The 13771-nt window shown below is 59.8% G+C and overlaps 2 protein-coding genes and 1 non-coding gene across 13 annotated transcripts in view; 2 read left to right on the top strand and 1 right to left on the bottom strand.

Annotated features, from left to right (window-relative positions):
* The window catches only part of SEMA4G (semaphorin 4G), a 31895-nt gene extending 25281 nt beyond the window's left edge, over positions 1-6614 (top strand). For 5 of the 9 annotated variants that reach the window (XM_021536353.4, XM_085582716.1, XM_085582713.1 and 2 more), the window contains 14 exons: positions 34-96; positions 176-274; positions 1426-1519; positions 1751-1864; positions 2047-2213; positions 2362-2531; positions 2691-2835; positions 2912-3134; positions 3221-3336; positions 3661-3812; positions 4003-4064; positions 4146-5411; positions 5621-5740; positions 5823-6614. In XM_021536353.4, the coding sequence (XP_021392028.3) occupies positions 34-96; positions 176-274; positions 1426-1519; positions 1751-1864; positions 2047-2213; positions 2362-2531; positions 2691-2835; positions 2912-3134; positions 3221-3336; positions 3661-3812; positions 4003-4064; positions 4146-5002 (2262 nt within the window). In that variant the 3' untranslated portion in view covers positions 5003-5411; positions 5621-5740; positions 5823-6614. Of the gene's footprint in view, positions 1-33; positions 97-175; positions 275-1425; positions 1520-1750; positions 1865-2046; positions 2214-2361; positions 2532-2690; positions 2836-2911; positions 3135-3220; positions 3337-3660; positions 3813-4002; positions 4065-4145 lie in introns of all 9 variants that reach the window. The other 4 variants (XM_021536354.4, XM_085582717.1, XM_085582715.1 and 1 more) reach the window with 3 other exon arrangements.
* Positions 6615-6666: 52 nt separating this feature from the next.
* LOC144246610 (uncharacterized) lies at positions 6667-7669 on the bottom strand. Its single transcript, XR_014956160.1, has 2 exons — positions 7523-7669; positions 6667-6898 (listed from the first exon to the last, which is right to left on the bottom strand). It is a non-coding gene; the product is annotated as an uncharacterized LOC144246610 (transcript).
* On the top strand, positions 7058-12872 carry TWNK (twinkle mtDNA helicase). 3 transcript variants are annotated; one of them, XM_085582718.1, is made up of 6 exons: positions 7225-9115; positions 9565-9668; positions 9767-9876; positions 10551-10658; positions 10999-11140; positions 11741-12872. In XM_085582718.1, the coding sequence occupies exons 1-6, from the start codon at positions 7489-7491 to the stop codon at positions 11993-11995; spliced, it is 2346 nt and encodes a 781-aa protein (XP_085438844.1). In that variant the 5' UTR covers positions 7225-7488; the 3' UTR covers positions 11996-12872. The 3 variants fall into 3 exon arrangements, 2 of the variants coding, with proteins under 2 accessions (XP_085438844.1, XP_021391908.4); XM_021536233.4 differs by having other exon boundaries at positions 7246-9115; positions 9636-9876; XR_014956159.1 differs by lacking the exon at positions 11741-12872 and having other exon boundaries at positions 7058-9115; positions 9636-9964; positions 10999-11137.
* The last annotated feature ends 899 nt before the right edge of the window (positions 12873-13771 follow it).

The following is a 13771-nucleotide window of genomic DNA, read 5'->3' as shown; positions in this document are numbered from 1 at the left end:
GTCATGCAGTAGCAGTCTGTCTTCCCCTTGCAGATCCACTGGGAAGCCTCCCCAGAGAAGCGGATGGACTGCCTGCAGAAGGGCAAAAACAACAAGGTAGAGCCGCTGGGTGGGTGCCAGGGAGGGGCTGCCCCAGCTTGTCCTGGCTTGTAACACCTGTGCTCCCCCTCTGCAGACCGAGTGCTTCAACCACGTGCGGTTCCTGCAGCGGCTGAACAGCACCCACCTCTATGCCTGTGGGACCTACGCCTTCCACCCGCTCTGCGCTGCCATTGTGAGTACGGCTCACCCACAGCTGCCACTATGTCACCCTGGAGAGGTGCAGCCCCTGTCCTCTCCCACTGTCTCAACCCACAGCCCCACTCCCTTTCTACCGCTGTCCCTGCCCCTGCCTGGCTCACGGTGGGGTGAGTGACTCCCAGGCTGGGGTGAGTAGGTTTGAGGATGTGGCCACCACGATGCAGATGCCATAAGTCCCCACCCCAGCACTGCAGTTGCACTCTGACCCCAAGCGAGATGGATCAGTGCCATGGGAGACACGTGAGCTCAGCAAGACAGGATGCACCAGCCCTGGACCTGGTCTCCACTGCCTGCTGTTGCAGAACACCCTCCCAGAGGAGGGGCTGCAGAGTGGCTGATGGCAGGTGGTATGCATGCCCAGGGAAAGGTGACAGGGGCAGGACTGACTCAGCAGCCCCTCCCCAGGGATTTCCTGTGCTAGTCTGAGAGTCCCCACATGGCTGTGACTCATGGCAGAGTGTCCAAGAGCAGTTTATTGTTTTATTGGCAGTGGAACTTGGACCCCCTTTCAGTAGCTCCTTGAGTCAATGGAGACTCAGTTGCCATTTGCTCACCTTCTTTCCTGAGCTGGGGGGCAAAGGGGCCCCGTGACCATGTCTGCAGTGTGTCCAGGGAGCCCAGGAGAGGCTGTGCCTGTTCCCATGGCTGTGCTGCTGGTCCGGTTTGGCCCTCGCACACACTGGAAATAGGGCGGAGGAGCTGCCAAGCTGGAAGGGCCCCGTCATTATTTAACATGCTTTGAATTACAAACCCCCAAAGAAAATAACTCCTGCCATGACATGGACAGCACCTGGGGGGACTCCAGGCTGGCTGAGCAACATCTGCCAACCAGGCACTGTCTGGGAATATTGGTTGCACTGGCTGGCTCCTGCCCAGTGCCCATGCAAAGCCCATCTGAGGTTCCTCTTCCTCCCAAAGCCCTCTACCCACTCTTGGCTGGGGGCTGTGGCTGGCTGTGTGGTTTTTGACAGCTGGAGAGTGCCGGGGGGGTTTGTCTTACTTGGACAAGGGCATGGCTGTGGGCATCACTTTGTCCCTGCTAGCAGCCTCTGCAGAGAGCCTGAGGCTGGCAGATGAGGTGGGTCTGTTCCCTCCTGTCTAACCTGATTCCCTGTTCCCCTCAAGGATGCCAACAGGTTCATGTTGCCATCCCACTTTGAAGAAGGCAAGGAGAAGTGCCCATATGACCCTGCCCGTGGCTACACTGGCCTCATTGTGGGTAAGCAGCACCTTTCCAGGGCTGTGGGGACATGCAGGATGCCACTGACCATGGCCCCATCCCCAGCACCTCTCCAGGGGGTGCCAGCTGGGTGGTTCCACATGCAGAGGCCTTAGCAAATCAGGACTTGGTCCTCCCCCTACTTGTCTGCCTGGGGCTTGGGGATGCTGGTGGCCTGTGTGGCTGTCCTCAGGCTGCAAGGCCATGCTGATGGGCACCTGCCCTGCACAGATGGAGGCTTGTACACAGCAACACGCTACGAGTTTCGGAGCCTCCCTGACATTCGGAGGAACCTGCACCAGCGGCCACTGAAAACAGAGGAGTCCCCACTGCACTGGCTGAATGGTGAGATGTCCCCGTCCCTCCCATCTTGTGGGCTGTGGGACACTGTGCATTGCCCTGAAGAGTGTGGGGCAGGTGTGGGGATGGCTCTGGAGTCCTGTGTGGTTTGAGAAGGAACTGAAGCAGGGAGGGATTCCCCATTCTGTGTTGGTCTCAAATCACCATCCCTTGGTCCGTGTCCCCAGACGCTGAGTTTGTGACCTCTGTGCTGGTGCGGGAGAGCAAGGACAGCCCTGTGGGTGATGATGACAAAATCTACTACTTCTTTATGGAGCGGGCAGGAGAGGAGACCACATCCTTCTTTGACAAAAGTCAGGTGGCCCGAGTGGCCCGGGTGGCCCGTGTCTGCAAGGTAGGCATGTTCCCAGCCACAGGGAGCCAAGCACTGCTCCTGTTGGTGCAGGGGCAGCATGCCTCCGCCTGTGGGAAGACTGAGACACAGGCAGAGGGGAATGAATAACCGTCCAGCCTGTGCAGAAATGCTCTCTGCACCCTCCCAGAGCGATGTGGGGGGGAAGAAGATTCTGCAGCGCAAGTGGACATCCTTCATGAAGGCACGCCTGGTCTGCTACATCCCCTACTACGAGGTGCTGCGCAGTGTCTGCAGCCTGGATGGGGGCGGCTGGGCCAGCACTGTCTTCTATGCTGCCTTCACACTCTCAGCACAGTGGTGAGTGGGGCAATGGCCAAAATGATTGGGACTAAAAGTCTGCAGCACCAGGGGAGCCAGAGAAGCATGAGGGGATGCGCAGGTGTTGAGCAGCTGGGGGTGCATCAGCTGGGAGCACCCATGTATCTGCCCAGGCTTACATGAGGTTCTGCTCCTCAGGAGGACCATGGAGGCCTCGGCCGTGTGCCGCTACAACATCTCGGCGGTGCAGCGTGCCTTTGAGGGCCCCTACATGGAGTACCAGGACTGGGCTCGCAAATGGTCCCGCTACGACGGTGCAGTGCCCGAGCCCCGGCCCGGCTCCGTGAGTACCTAGGAGTGCAGAGCAGGGGGGCATGGGGCAGGTGCCTTCCTCTCTGACCCCTGCTTCCCCTGGGCAGTGCATCACGGACCACTCCCGCAGGAAGGGCTACAACTCCTCGCAGGATCTGCCCAACAGTGTCCTGGACTTTGTCAAGCTGCACCCACTCATGTTTGAGGAAGTGAAGCCAGCTGGTGGGGAGCCTCTCCTGGTGAAGAAGAACGTGGTGTACAGCCAGCTGGCTGTAGACAGGGTGCAGGCCCTGGATGGCCGCTCCTACGATGTGCTTTTCATGGGGACAGGTGAGTGTGAGATGAATTTGACAGGTTTCTGCTAGGCAAAGGGCACACCTCACATTCTCTCCTGAATCCCCTGCTCTGCTCTCCAGGGGATGGCTGGATCCACAAGGCTGTGGTGGTGAACTCTGGCATCCACATTGTGGAGGAGGTGCAGGTGTTCAAGGACCTGCAGCCTGTGGAGAGCCTGGTGATCTCCCACATCCAGGTGAGGGCCAGAACAAGTAAGGGAGACCACACATGGGGCATGCTTGTGCTGTGAAGCTGCTACTGCACTTTTTGGGGCATTGGAAGGACATGACTCCCAGGTCACCCCAGCTCAGAATATGTGATGGAGCCCAGGAGGGTAGCCTGCGGAAACGAACCAGCCTAGCCATCAGCACTGACTGCGAGCTGGGGGCCCTTCTCATGCACACCCATGAAGGGAGGGCTGTGCTGTGGGGCTGGGGGGGGATCTCTGGGCACCATGGGGCACTCCACAGTCCAGCAGCACCATGGCAGATCCATACTGAGCCAGCTCTTCCTCCCTCAGAGGAGCCTGTACGTGGGGGCAGCCAGTGGGATTGTGCAGGTGCCCCTGGCCTCCTGCGCCAAGTACGCCTCCTGCTATGACTGCATCCTCGCCCGAGATCCCTACTGTGCCTGGGATGGCAGGGCATGCCGCACCATCGCCACCACAGACAGGTAGGGATGGGATGCCCGTCTACAGATGGGTCCCCATGAGCCTTCCAATTCCCCCATCCCATGCTGTTTCACATCACCCCAGAGCCAACCCCAAAGGTCTGGCATCTGACAGTGGGTCGCCTGGTGGCCATGACCCCCATAAGGGTGGGCTCAGCTGAGGCTGTATGGCTGAGCCCCCCATGCCTTGCAGCACAGGGCTGGTGCAGGACATTCAAAGTGGCAACAAGGGATGCCGGAGCAGCTCTGGACGGGGTGAGTCTCTCCTGCCCTTTGGGACTATGGGGATGCTGATGTCCAGCATCCCTTAGAATAGCTGGGAGAGGTGCAAGGCAGTGCGTGTCCCCACAGGCTCCCTGCTGTGGAAGAACCGGACGGTGCTGCAGGGGGACGATGTGCTGCTGCCCTGTGACCAGCGCTCCAACCTGGCCCGAGCCGTGTGGCTGCTGAATGGCAGCGAAGTGCTGGGCACAGGGCAGGACCGGCTGCGCGTGGGGGTGGATGGGCTGCTGGTGACGGACACGCTGCCCCAGCACAGTGGCGAGTATCGCTGCTACGGCGAGGAGCAGGGTCTCCGGACGCTGTTGGCTACCTACAGCCTCACCGTGCTGCCCGAGCTACCCCGCAGCCCTACAGCTGTCCCATCACCCCATGCTGCCAGCCAGGCAACCAACGACATGAAGGTGGCTTACATTTCTGCCATCATAACCTTGGTGGTGCTCTGCACCGTGCTCAGCATCGTCCTCCTGTACGTGTCCTGCCTGGAGAAGCGCAAGGGCAAGTATGTGCTAGCGGAGCCGCGGCCAGCCAGCGTGGAGCTGCAGACCGTCTCGGCCAACTGCCTGCGCAAGGGCCACCGGGAGGAGGAGGAGGAAGAGCTCACCTACCCCGATGGCTGCCTGCGGATCATCCCTGGCGAGGCGCCCACAGCTGTCACCTCCCCAGCCAAGGAGCTGGCGGCGGCCGTGCCCCCACTGCCACCCCCGCTGCCAGCCGAGCTCACCAACGGTGTGGGGGCTCTGCCCAATGTCCTCCGCAAGATGAACGGCAACAGCTACATGTTGCTGCAGCAGCAGGAGGAGCCATTGGCCTCCCCACTCTACAATGCATCCTTCACCGAGGAGCTCAGCAAAATTCTGGAGAAGCGAAAACACACGCAACTGGTGGAAAAGCTGGATGAGAGCTCTGTGTAGGGGCTGGGGAGGGGGGTCCTGCCAGTGGGACCCTCCTCCCCTCCAGCCCCTTCTCCCACCCTTTGCCAGCAGTGTTACAAGACTCAGGCAAAACTACCTCCTTGATAGCAGAGCTGGGCCGGGCCCAGGCTCATACATTACATTGCCTTTTCACTTACTTTTGAGACTTTACAGAAAAAAAGGAAAAAATGTCTATTTAAATTTGGAGATCTATTTATGTATAAAAACTCACTGGCGTTGGCCACAAGATGGAGAAAGGAGTTGGCACCTGGCTGAAGGTGAACACCAAGGGGAGGGAGAGCTTTTGTCTGTTCATCCAGGCATGAGAGAGACGCTGTTGTGGATGTGTGGACTTGGCCAGCCCTGCTGGGCATCCCTTGGCACACAGGAGCTGGATAGCTGCTGAGAGGTGGGTGAAGAGCACGGAGGGGGGCTGAGGGCTGACATACTGTGCCTGTGTCTCATACAAGGCACAGGATCCCTTGCTGATGTAGGGCTGGCAGGTTTTCCCCAGCTACCAGCCCTCAGGCAGGAAGGGGCCCTGGACACATCTCACATTGTGAGGGTAGTCTCGGTGGTTTCCAGCCCCTGCCCGTTGTTCCGCATCTGCCCCCTCAGGGTTTCCTCTCTGGGAGTGGATGGTTTGGCGAAGGACAAGAGATAGGGCGAGGAGCTGATGTCCAGAATACCCTGGAGCAGCTGGTGAAGGGGCATGTGCCCACTGCGAAGAGGCCACAGGTGAAATACGGGGCTGGGTGCACTGGGGAGGTGGCACCCCCATGGCCTCCAACCTTGACAGGGCTCTGCTCCCTTTCCCCAGGGCACTGGATGCAGTAGCAGGCTGCAAGATGCACTAGCAGCAGGACTGGCAGCTACCACTGTGCCCTACAGTGTGACAAGGGACCAGCACATCATCCACATGCCCCTGATGTCTGCAGTGCCCCTGTGGCTCCAAGCACAACGTGTTTCTGCCCTCCTGTGCAGTGCTGTTGGTGAACGGGGATTTAGGCACAGCCCTGCCATCCGTGGGAAAATGCGTGGGCTGGGAAATGTCCTCACACAGTGAGGAAGAAGAACCTTGGACAAGGGCCTGCCTCCCTCTGGAGCCTTCTCTTCATGGCAGTTTCCAGGAGCAGCCACGGTCCCTAAATCCTCCCAAACGTTTCAGCAACTGCCACCTCCTGGGGAACCTGAGAAATGGGGGTGACAAAAGCATCTCATCCTCCAGGGACACTGTGGTGACACTGGAGAAGCTGGGAAGGGCCAGACCTGCAGGGGTCCTTGTTCCTCTCCCATGTTTCTTGCTCGTACCTCCATGATCAGGACATTGCCAAGGGCTCAGCCCTACAGGGGAAAAAGGAGACGGGTGACAACCCCAGGGTCCCCCACGAGCTACAGCTCAGGCTTCCTATTCCAGGACAGTGAGGCTTGGCAGCAAAAGGCAAGAATTGCACACTCTGCCACCCTGCCCCAGCCCTTGTTTTTGCTGCAAGAAGGGGGTGCAAGGACTACCCCAAGGACAACCCCCCAAGGAGGGGCATCACTCTGTGTCTGGCACTTCTCATGCACAGCTCCACATTCCCCTCCAGCAATAAAAATGGCTCTGTCTGGACATGGTGTAGCAGTGTCCCTCTAAAGGCAGGAGAAATGGATGCAGAGATGTCGGGGGGTGGAGAAGGTTTTATTGGGGCTGCAGGCGTGGGCCCTGGACAGTGAGGATGGAGGGTTTGTTGGTGAGGGGGTGCCACTGGCCCTGGATACTGGGGTTGTCAGTGTGGAAGGGCTTGCGGATGCGGATGATGTCCAGGCCGGACTGGTTGGCCAGCTTGGTGGCCAGCTGCACGATCTCCTCACTCGTCTTGCTGGCAATGAGCTCGTCCCGCACGGTCCCGTTCACTGCAGCAGAGTGAGGGGGTCAGGCCGCGATCCCCCCGCTCCACAGCCTCCGAGGGGCAGCCGCTGCTCCCCCAGCCCCCAGCAGCTGCCCTGGCACCACTTGCGCCGGGCAGAGGTCGCACAGAGCCGGGGCAGGGCAGGGAGACCCCCATCCCCTCCCCAAACCCCCGGCACTCACAGTACTCAGCCCGCAGCACCGGCGCTGGGCCCGGGCCCGAGTGGGGGCTCACGTAGAGGACGACATCGGGGTGCTGCCGGGCGAAGTCCTGTGCCGCCTCCTCCACGAACTGCCTGGGGGCCAGAGGGGACCCTCAGCCCCAGCCGGGCCAGAGAAGGGACGAGTCGCCGTAGCCGCCGGACATGGGTCACCGTCCGCCCACGCCGGCCCCACGGGAGGGGGCACAGCGCAGAATCTGGGGTGATTGCCCCCGGTGCCGCCTTCCATCCTGCCCCGTCTCGCAGGAGGCTGGGGGTCCCACCCCGCCGCCGCCGTGTGATCAGCGGCAGCGGCACTGTCCCTTCCCCACGCTAACAGACCCGGGGGAAGACCCGTCCTGCCACTAAAGGGGTGACCAGGCTCCCCCCGCCCCATGCCCGGCGGCCGGGCGGTGCCGCCGGCGGTACCTGGCGCCGCGGGCGTCGGCCGCGGTGGGGCTGAAGAGGAGCTGCAGGCGCTGGAGCTGCCGCACGTACCGGCCCACGCCGTTGTGCAGCACGGCGGTCAGGAACCGGCTGGGCGACCCGCGGCCCGTCATGGCTCCGCGCTCACCCGGAGCCGGAACCGGCGGGAGGGGCGGGCCGGGGCGGGCCGGCCCGCCGGAAGTGACGCGCGGGAGCGGGCCCAGCAATGGCGGTGTCCGTGCGGACCCACGTGCGGGCTGCGGCCTGAGCGGCTCCGCGGGGCCGGCTGGCGGGGCAGCCGCCCATGCGGCGCGGCGGGTGCCGGGGCGGTCAGGATGGCGCTGGTGCCCCTGCGGCCCGGCAGAGCCGCCAGCCGCCTCCTGCCGCTGCTGTGCGCGGGGGCCAGGAGCAAGGGAGCCTCGCTGAGCCCCGGGGCGCCGGGCCGCCTCGGCCAGCGGCGCTACAAGAAGGACGTGCTGCCCTCCCCCGACGGGCCCGCGCCCTCCGTCTCCATCACCGAGATCCGCCAGTACCTGCGGGCACAGGACATCCCTTTCCACGATGGGTACAGCTGCCTGCACACCCCCAGCCTTTTCACTGGCGACCGCGGGGACCAGCCGCTGTCCGCCAATGCCCCGTTCACGCTTTTCATTGACAAGACCACGGGCAGCTTCCTGTGCACAGCCACCCTGGCCGAGGGCACCTGGCAGGACTTCCAGGCTAATGTGGAAATGCGGCACCGTGGCGTTACCCCCATTCCCCCTGCCAGCTCGGAGGAAGCGGAGGAGGAAATGCGACAGGCTCGCGAGGATGCCCGCTGCATCTGGGAACGGGCTCTGCCGCTCTGGGAGCTGCTGGATGAGAAGGAGACCAAGGAGACCAAGGCTTTGTTTGGTATCTCCCAGGTGACAGATGCCACCTTGAAACGCTTCGGTGTGCGTTATCTGAGGACTGCCAGGTCTCTCGTCTTCCCCTGGTTCAGCCCTCAAGATGCGAGCCTGAAGGGCCTGAAGCTCCTGAGGGTGGAGAAAAAGGGAGGCACGATAACTTATGTGGAAGAGACTTTACCCCGCTTCGATTCCTATCGCAATCTTTTTGGGCTGCCCCTGATTGGCCGCCGAGACACAGAGCTGGTCTTAACCGGGTGGGAGCTGGATGCCCTGGCCCTGCACCAAGCTGCAGGAGTGGCCAGCCTGGCCCTGCCACGGGGGGCCAGCTGCCTGCCTCCCACCCTTCTTCCCTACCTGGAGCAGTTCAAGCGCATCACGCTGTGGCTCGGCGAGGACTTGCGCTCCTGGGAAGCTGCCAAGCTCTTTGCTCGCAAGCTGAGCCTCAAGCGCTGCTCTCTGGTGCGCCCTGGCAACCTGCAGCCCCGGCCCTTGGAGGCTCTGAACCAGGGCCTGAACGTCACCAAAATCCTACGCTCTGCCCTGCTTGCCAGCCACAAATCCATCATCTCCTTCCGGCAGCTCCGCGAGGAGGTGTTTGGGGAGCTGGTGAACACCGAGCAGGTGTCTGGTGTCAAGTGGGCACGTTTCCCCGAGCTCAACAAGCTCCTCAAAGGGCACCGCAGAGGGGAGCTCACCATTTTCACAGGTAATTGACACAACGACTGCTGGACAGGGCGAGCAGAGGGCTCTCTGGTGACTTCACCCTCCTGGGGGTGGTTCTTCACGAGTATTCCAGGTCTCTTTCTGCTCAAGGCTTTCGCTGAGCCTGTCCTGTGGTTGTGTGAGAGGCTGGGGTGCATTCCTCAGTTCGGTGGGACCATGCATGCTAGTGTGGTGACGGGCTCCCTGCCTGGGGCAGTGTAGGAAATCCTGGGCTATCCCTTACCCCTGCTCCCACCTGCGACCCTGAGCCCTCCCTGTGCTCACCCCACTGGCTGCCCAGCCCTTCACAGGGACCTGTGGGGACTCATAAGCTGCGGAAGGGTATGCCCAAGCACCCAGGTGTATAGTGTGACATGAGAAGTTTGTTTATGGTGTGAGTGCTGCAGATGGGCATCTCTTACCCCGCTCCCTGTTTCTTCCACCTCTAAACAGCCCCCCAACACGGTCAGGATGGGTCAGATCATCTCCCCCAGCTAATTCTCCTGTTGTTGTCATTGTACCAGGCCCAACGGGCAGTGGAAAGACCACGTTTATCAGTGAGTATGCCCTGGATCTGTGCATGCAGGGTGTGTGCACGCTGTGGGGCAGCTTTGAGATCAACAATGTCCGTCTGGCCAAAATCATGCTGACACAGTTTGCTCGCCGGCGCCTGGAGGACCAGCTAGAACTGTACGATGAGTGGGCTGATCGCTTCGAGGAGCTCCCGCTCTACTTCATGACCTTCCATGGCCAGCAGAACATCAAGTATGGTCCTGCACCTCCATTCCCAGTGGCATTTACCCCTCACGGCATGTGCTGCAGGGCCTTGGGGAGCTGGGGCTCTTCCCCCGCAGTGAGTCACAGATTTGGGGCTAGCAGGGATGTCACAGTGGGACTATTTAAGTCCCAGGGTTGGTGTGTGGGGACTGTGTGGCCAACCACCGGTGTTCCTCCTATCACGGGGACTCTCACAGACTCTCTCTGGGGTGGTGGTGAAGGAGGGGACTTGACCCTGTGCTGCTCTGAGGCCAGCCTGTGTCCATGGCAGGACATGTCCCCTCGCACCCTGCTTACCTGCAATGCTGTTGTTTGCTGAAGAGGGAGGACAGGCACCTCTAACCCCTTTTATTCATCAGGCACTGTGGCATCTGCATGCATCCCTGTGTGCCCTGAGTATCCCCGTGGGCTGGGGGCATTGCAGGTCAGTAGGCAGGGACTGTGGGCAATACTAGGTCCTTCTGATCCCAGCTACCTTTGCTTGGGGGATGGGGCTGTATCTGCTATATAGTGGGGAAGGTGTAGAGGTGGGATGTGCCCAGGTCCCATCAGAACCCAGCCTAGTACCTTCCAGCTCTTTCTCTGCATCCCTTTGCCTGGCTCAGCATTTCCATCCCTACTTCCACTAATTGCTGGGGGTGATCCTGATCTCCCCTGCTCAGGACAGTGATTGACACCATGCAGCACGCAGTCTACATGTATGACATCACCCACGTGGTCGTCGACAATCTCCAGTTCATGATGGGACACGAGCACCTCTCTATGGACAGGTAGTCCTTCTCCAGTCTGACCCTTCCTTCCTCTGCCACCCTCACTGCTGGAGCTCTCCCTGTCAGGTGTCACACCAAGGCCTGGGGATCTGCACAGGGTTGTTGCCTTTACTCCTTTCTGGCTACCCTGTTTCATTAAAAGGCAACCAGTGCCCTGGGGAGGAAGAGGTGGGAAGGGGTGAGCAGGTTACTAGCCATCCCTGCCATACCACATCCCTCTTCCCATGTGGGCTTGTTTGCCTCACGTTCCCGGGTGGTTTCTGCTGTGGGGATCAGCACCTTGCTGCCACCTGCCACTGGGCAGTGCCAGCCCCTGACCCCATTCTTGCTGCTGTGGCAGGCTCGCTGCCCAGGACTTCATCGTTGGTGCCTTCCGCAAGTTTGCCACGGACAACACGTGCCACATCACCCTGATCATCCATCCGCGCAAGGAGGATGATGAGAAGGAACTGCAGACAGCCTCCATCTTTGGCTCTGCCAAGGTGAGCTGGGCCAGGGTGGCCCTTCCAGTCCCTTGGCTGCTGTGTATTCCCAGGAAGAGGCTAGGATATGTTGGACAGTCATCCTCAGCTGCCATCAGCATGCTGGATCATCACTGGGGACTTAAAAGGTGTGGGATGTCTCCCAGAGTCCTGATGCAGGCAGAGAGCAAACCCATTGTCAGCTAAAGCTCTGTTGGGGCTTTAGGTGCAGTTAATTAATACTGACTGTGGGTGGAATGTAGTACGAGATAATTAAAGAGGGAGGCAGGGAGGGTGCGGGGATGGGCTCTGAGTATTCCAGTCTCTTCTATGATGCTGACCAGCCCTGCAGTTGTGGGCAGGAGGTGCTCTCTGTGCACAACCCTCCAGGGTGGGTCCCATTTCCCCAGGGTGGGCTGTGGCCAGGATGTGCTTGGTGGATCCCTGGACGTTCCAGGGGAACACAAGGGGTTGGTGTTGGGGAAATACTGGAGTTGCTGTGGCCTGGGGTGCCCTGTAAAAGGGTTTAAAGGAACTGGGCAAGTGTTTGTGAGCATCTCTGAGGCTTGTCACTCTAGCAGCATTCCTGGCACCATCCTGGAGATGTTTTCCTCTCCCCAGGCCAGCCAGGAGGCTGACAACGTCCTCATCCTGCAAGACCGTAAGCTGGTGACAGGGCCAGGGAAGCGCTACCTGCAGGTGTCCAAGAATCGCTTTGATGGGGACGTGGGTATCTTCCCACTGGAGTTCAGCAAGGCCTCGCTCTCTTTCTCGTCTTCAAAAAGCAAGGTCAGGCTGAAGAAGATGAAGGAAGAGAAGGAGATTTTAGCCAACAAAATTGTGGAGGGAGGTTCAGGAGCCTCCAAGAAGCCATGAGCCCAGTAGGTCTCTTCCTCAGTTTGTCTAGAGGAACAGATACTAGTTCTGGCAGCCCAAGGCTGGAACGTGCCAGCTCTTCTTCCCTGGGAGCATCTGCCATGGGGCTCTGTGGCCCTTTGTCCTGCATGAACAAACCTTGACCACCAGCACAGTGTCTCTGAAATGGGGAACCACCATGAGAGGAGGAGTGGTCTCATCCTAGTGAAGAGTGGCTGGGGAAGGTGATTTGACAAAGACTGGCTGCTCTGTGTTGGTGCTGAGTGCTGGGAGCACAGGGGGAGTGGAGGCAGAGTAAACTGGATGATGGTGGGGGTGATCTGCAGGTCCAGGACTTGAGTATCTCTGGACTTGGGACAGGTCGTTGAATTGTGTCTAAAATGGAGCTGAAATCATGAGTTGTCGCTAAGTGGGAGGGATTGTGGAGGGCAACTATGCTGAGGGACACATAGTAGAAACCTCTCTGTCACAAAAGGGGTCTGTGGGCTCAATCATGATTGGGATGGAGCCAGCAAGGGAAAGATGGTGAAGGAAAGTGGGGGAGATTGTGGCTCATGCTCCAGGGTGGGAGCAGGTGTTACATGGAACTTACTGGTTCTACCTGCTGGGCTGGTGCCTGACCTGGCCCCCTTTGCTCAGGATCTCCAAAGCCCCTTTCTCTGGGGGGGCATCACCAGCAATAAAACCATGTGAGGAACAGTCCTGCCTTGCTCTGCTGGGTTTGGGGGCACTGCCATCCCCCCTGTCCTCAGGGCTGCAGACAGCAAATACTGTGACCTGACTAGTCCTTGCCATGGTAGGGAGTGTCCATGGCTGGATCTTGGTCTAATCCCTTTGATTTTTTCCTCTTTCTAGTTTTATTAAAGCATAAATATGAGTGCTTTTTTGTCTCTGTGACTGGAGTATCTTGCGTCTGGGGAGGGTACCCTGGTCAGGGAGGAGGAGGATGTGGTCCCCTGGCAATGTCCCTGCTGTACTGAGCATCCTGCCCCAGTCCTGGCACATGGGATTATTAGCAACCTCCATGCTGGGAATAGTTTTAACCTGAGCCATAATGAGGGCCCAGAGCAGGCGGGTGGTACACACCCAGTTCTGGGTTTCCGGGGTGCACCAGCTCACCTGGAGAGCATCCTTGGGTGCTGTCAGTGCAGGTGTGAGCACCCACAGGCAGGACAGTGGTGGTGGCAGAGGAGGGTCCTGGGGAAGCAGAGGTAAGGCAGGGGGGAGTGGAGCTGGGTCAGGGCTCACATGGCGGTGTGGGTGGGGGCTGTGGGATTCCCCTCTCAGCCCAAGGGTCCCCTCCATCTCACTGGCTTCCATTTGACTCAGTATAGTTCAAGTGAGGTGTGTCATGGGGAACTAGAGTGGAAGTAAGGCAGTGGAATAGCCCAGGACCCATCTCCTACCTATCCCTCCATGGGCCCCAGAGGGGATGAATAAGCTGAACCTGTGGGGGGTTGCTGGCTGATCCCAGACCCTGGGGGGCGGTGGTTTCTTGAGGGTTTATTTTATTCTCCTTTTGCCCCCAGTTTGGGTCTCCAAGAAAGACTGGAGGGGTAGCTGTAACAACTCTTGTGGAGGGACAGTGTGATGTCAAGAGGGGTAAAGACCCTCAGGCCCCTTAGCAAAGTGCTGGGCTCCCCAGATAATTGCGGAGGGGGCATAATCCAGAGGGGATATTTCGGGGGTGCAGAACCCTGAGGCGGGGGGCGTGGCTGGGGGAGAGAAGGGGGTGAGCGGCGGGAATCCCCCGGAGCAGACGTGACCGGGAATGTC

Source organism: Lonchura striata, chromosome 6 (genome assembly GCF_050655825.1).
Source record: "Lonchura striata isolate lonStrDom1 chromosome 6, ASM5065582v1, whole genome shotgun sequence".
Taxonomy (NCBI): domain Eukaryota; kingdom Metazoa; phylum Chordata; class Aves; order Passeriformes; family Estrildidae; genus Lonchura; species Lonchura striata.
Note: the sequence above shows the minus strand (reverse complement) of the source record. Positions and strands in the feature narration are given on the sequence as shown.

What these genes read in the sequence shown, in the direction of transcription:
- TWNK (XM_021536233.4), top strand. Translation starts at nt 7,489, where the DNA reads ATGCCCGGCGGCCGGGCGGTGCCGCCGGCGGTACCTGGCGCCGCGGGC. An exon ending in CATGGCCAGCAGAACATCAA is followed by an intron (nt 9,877 to 10,550) that starts GTATGGTCCTGC and finishes TCCCCTGCTCAG; the next exon opens with GACAGTGATTGACACCATGC. An exon ending in CCATCTTTGGCTCTGCCAAG is followed by an intron (nt 11,141 to 11,740) that starts GTGAGCTGGGCC and finishes TCCTCTCCCCAG; the next exon opens with GCCAGCCAGGAGGCTGACAA.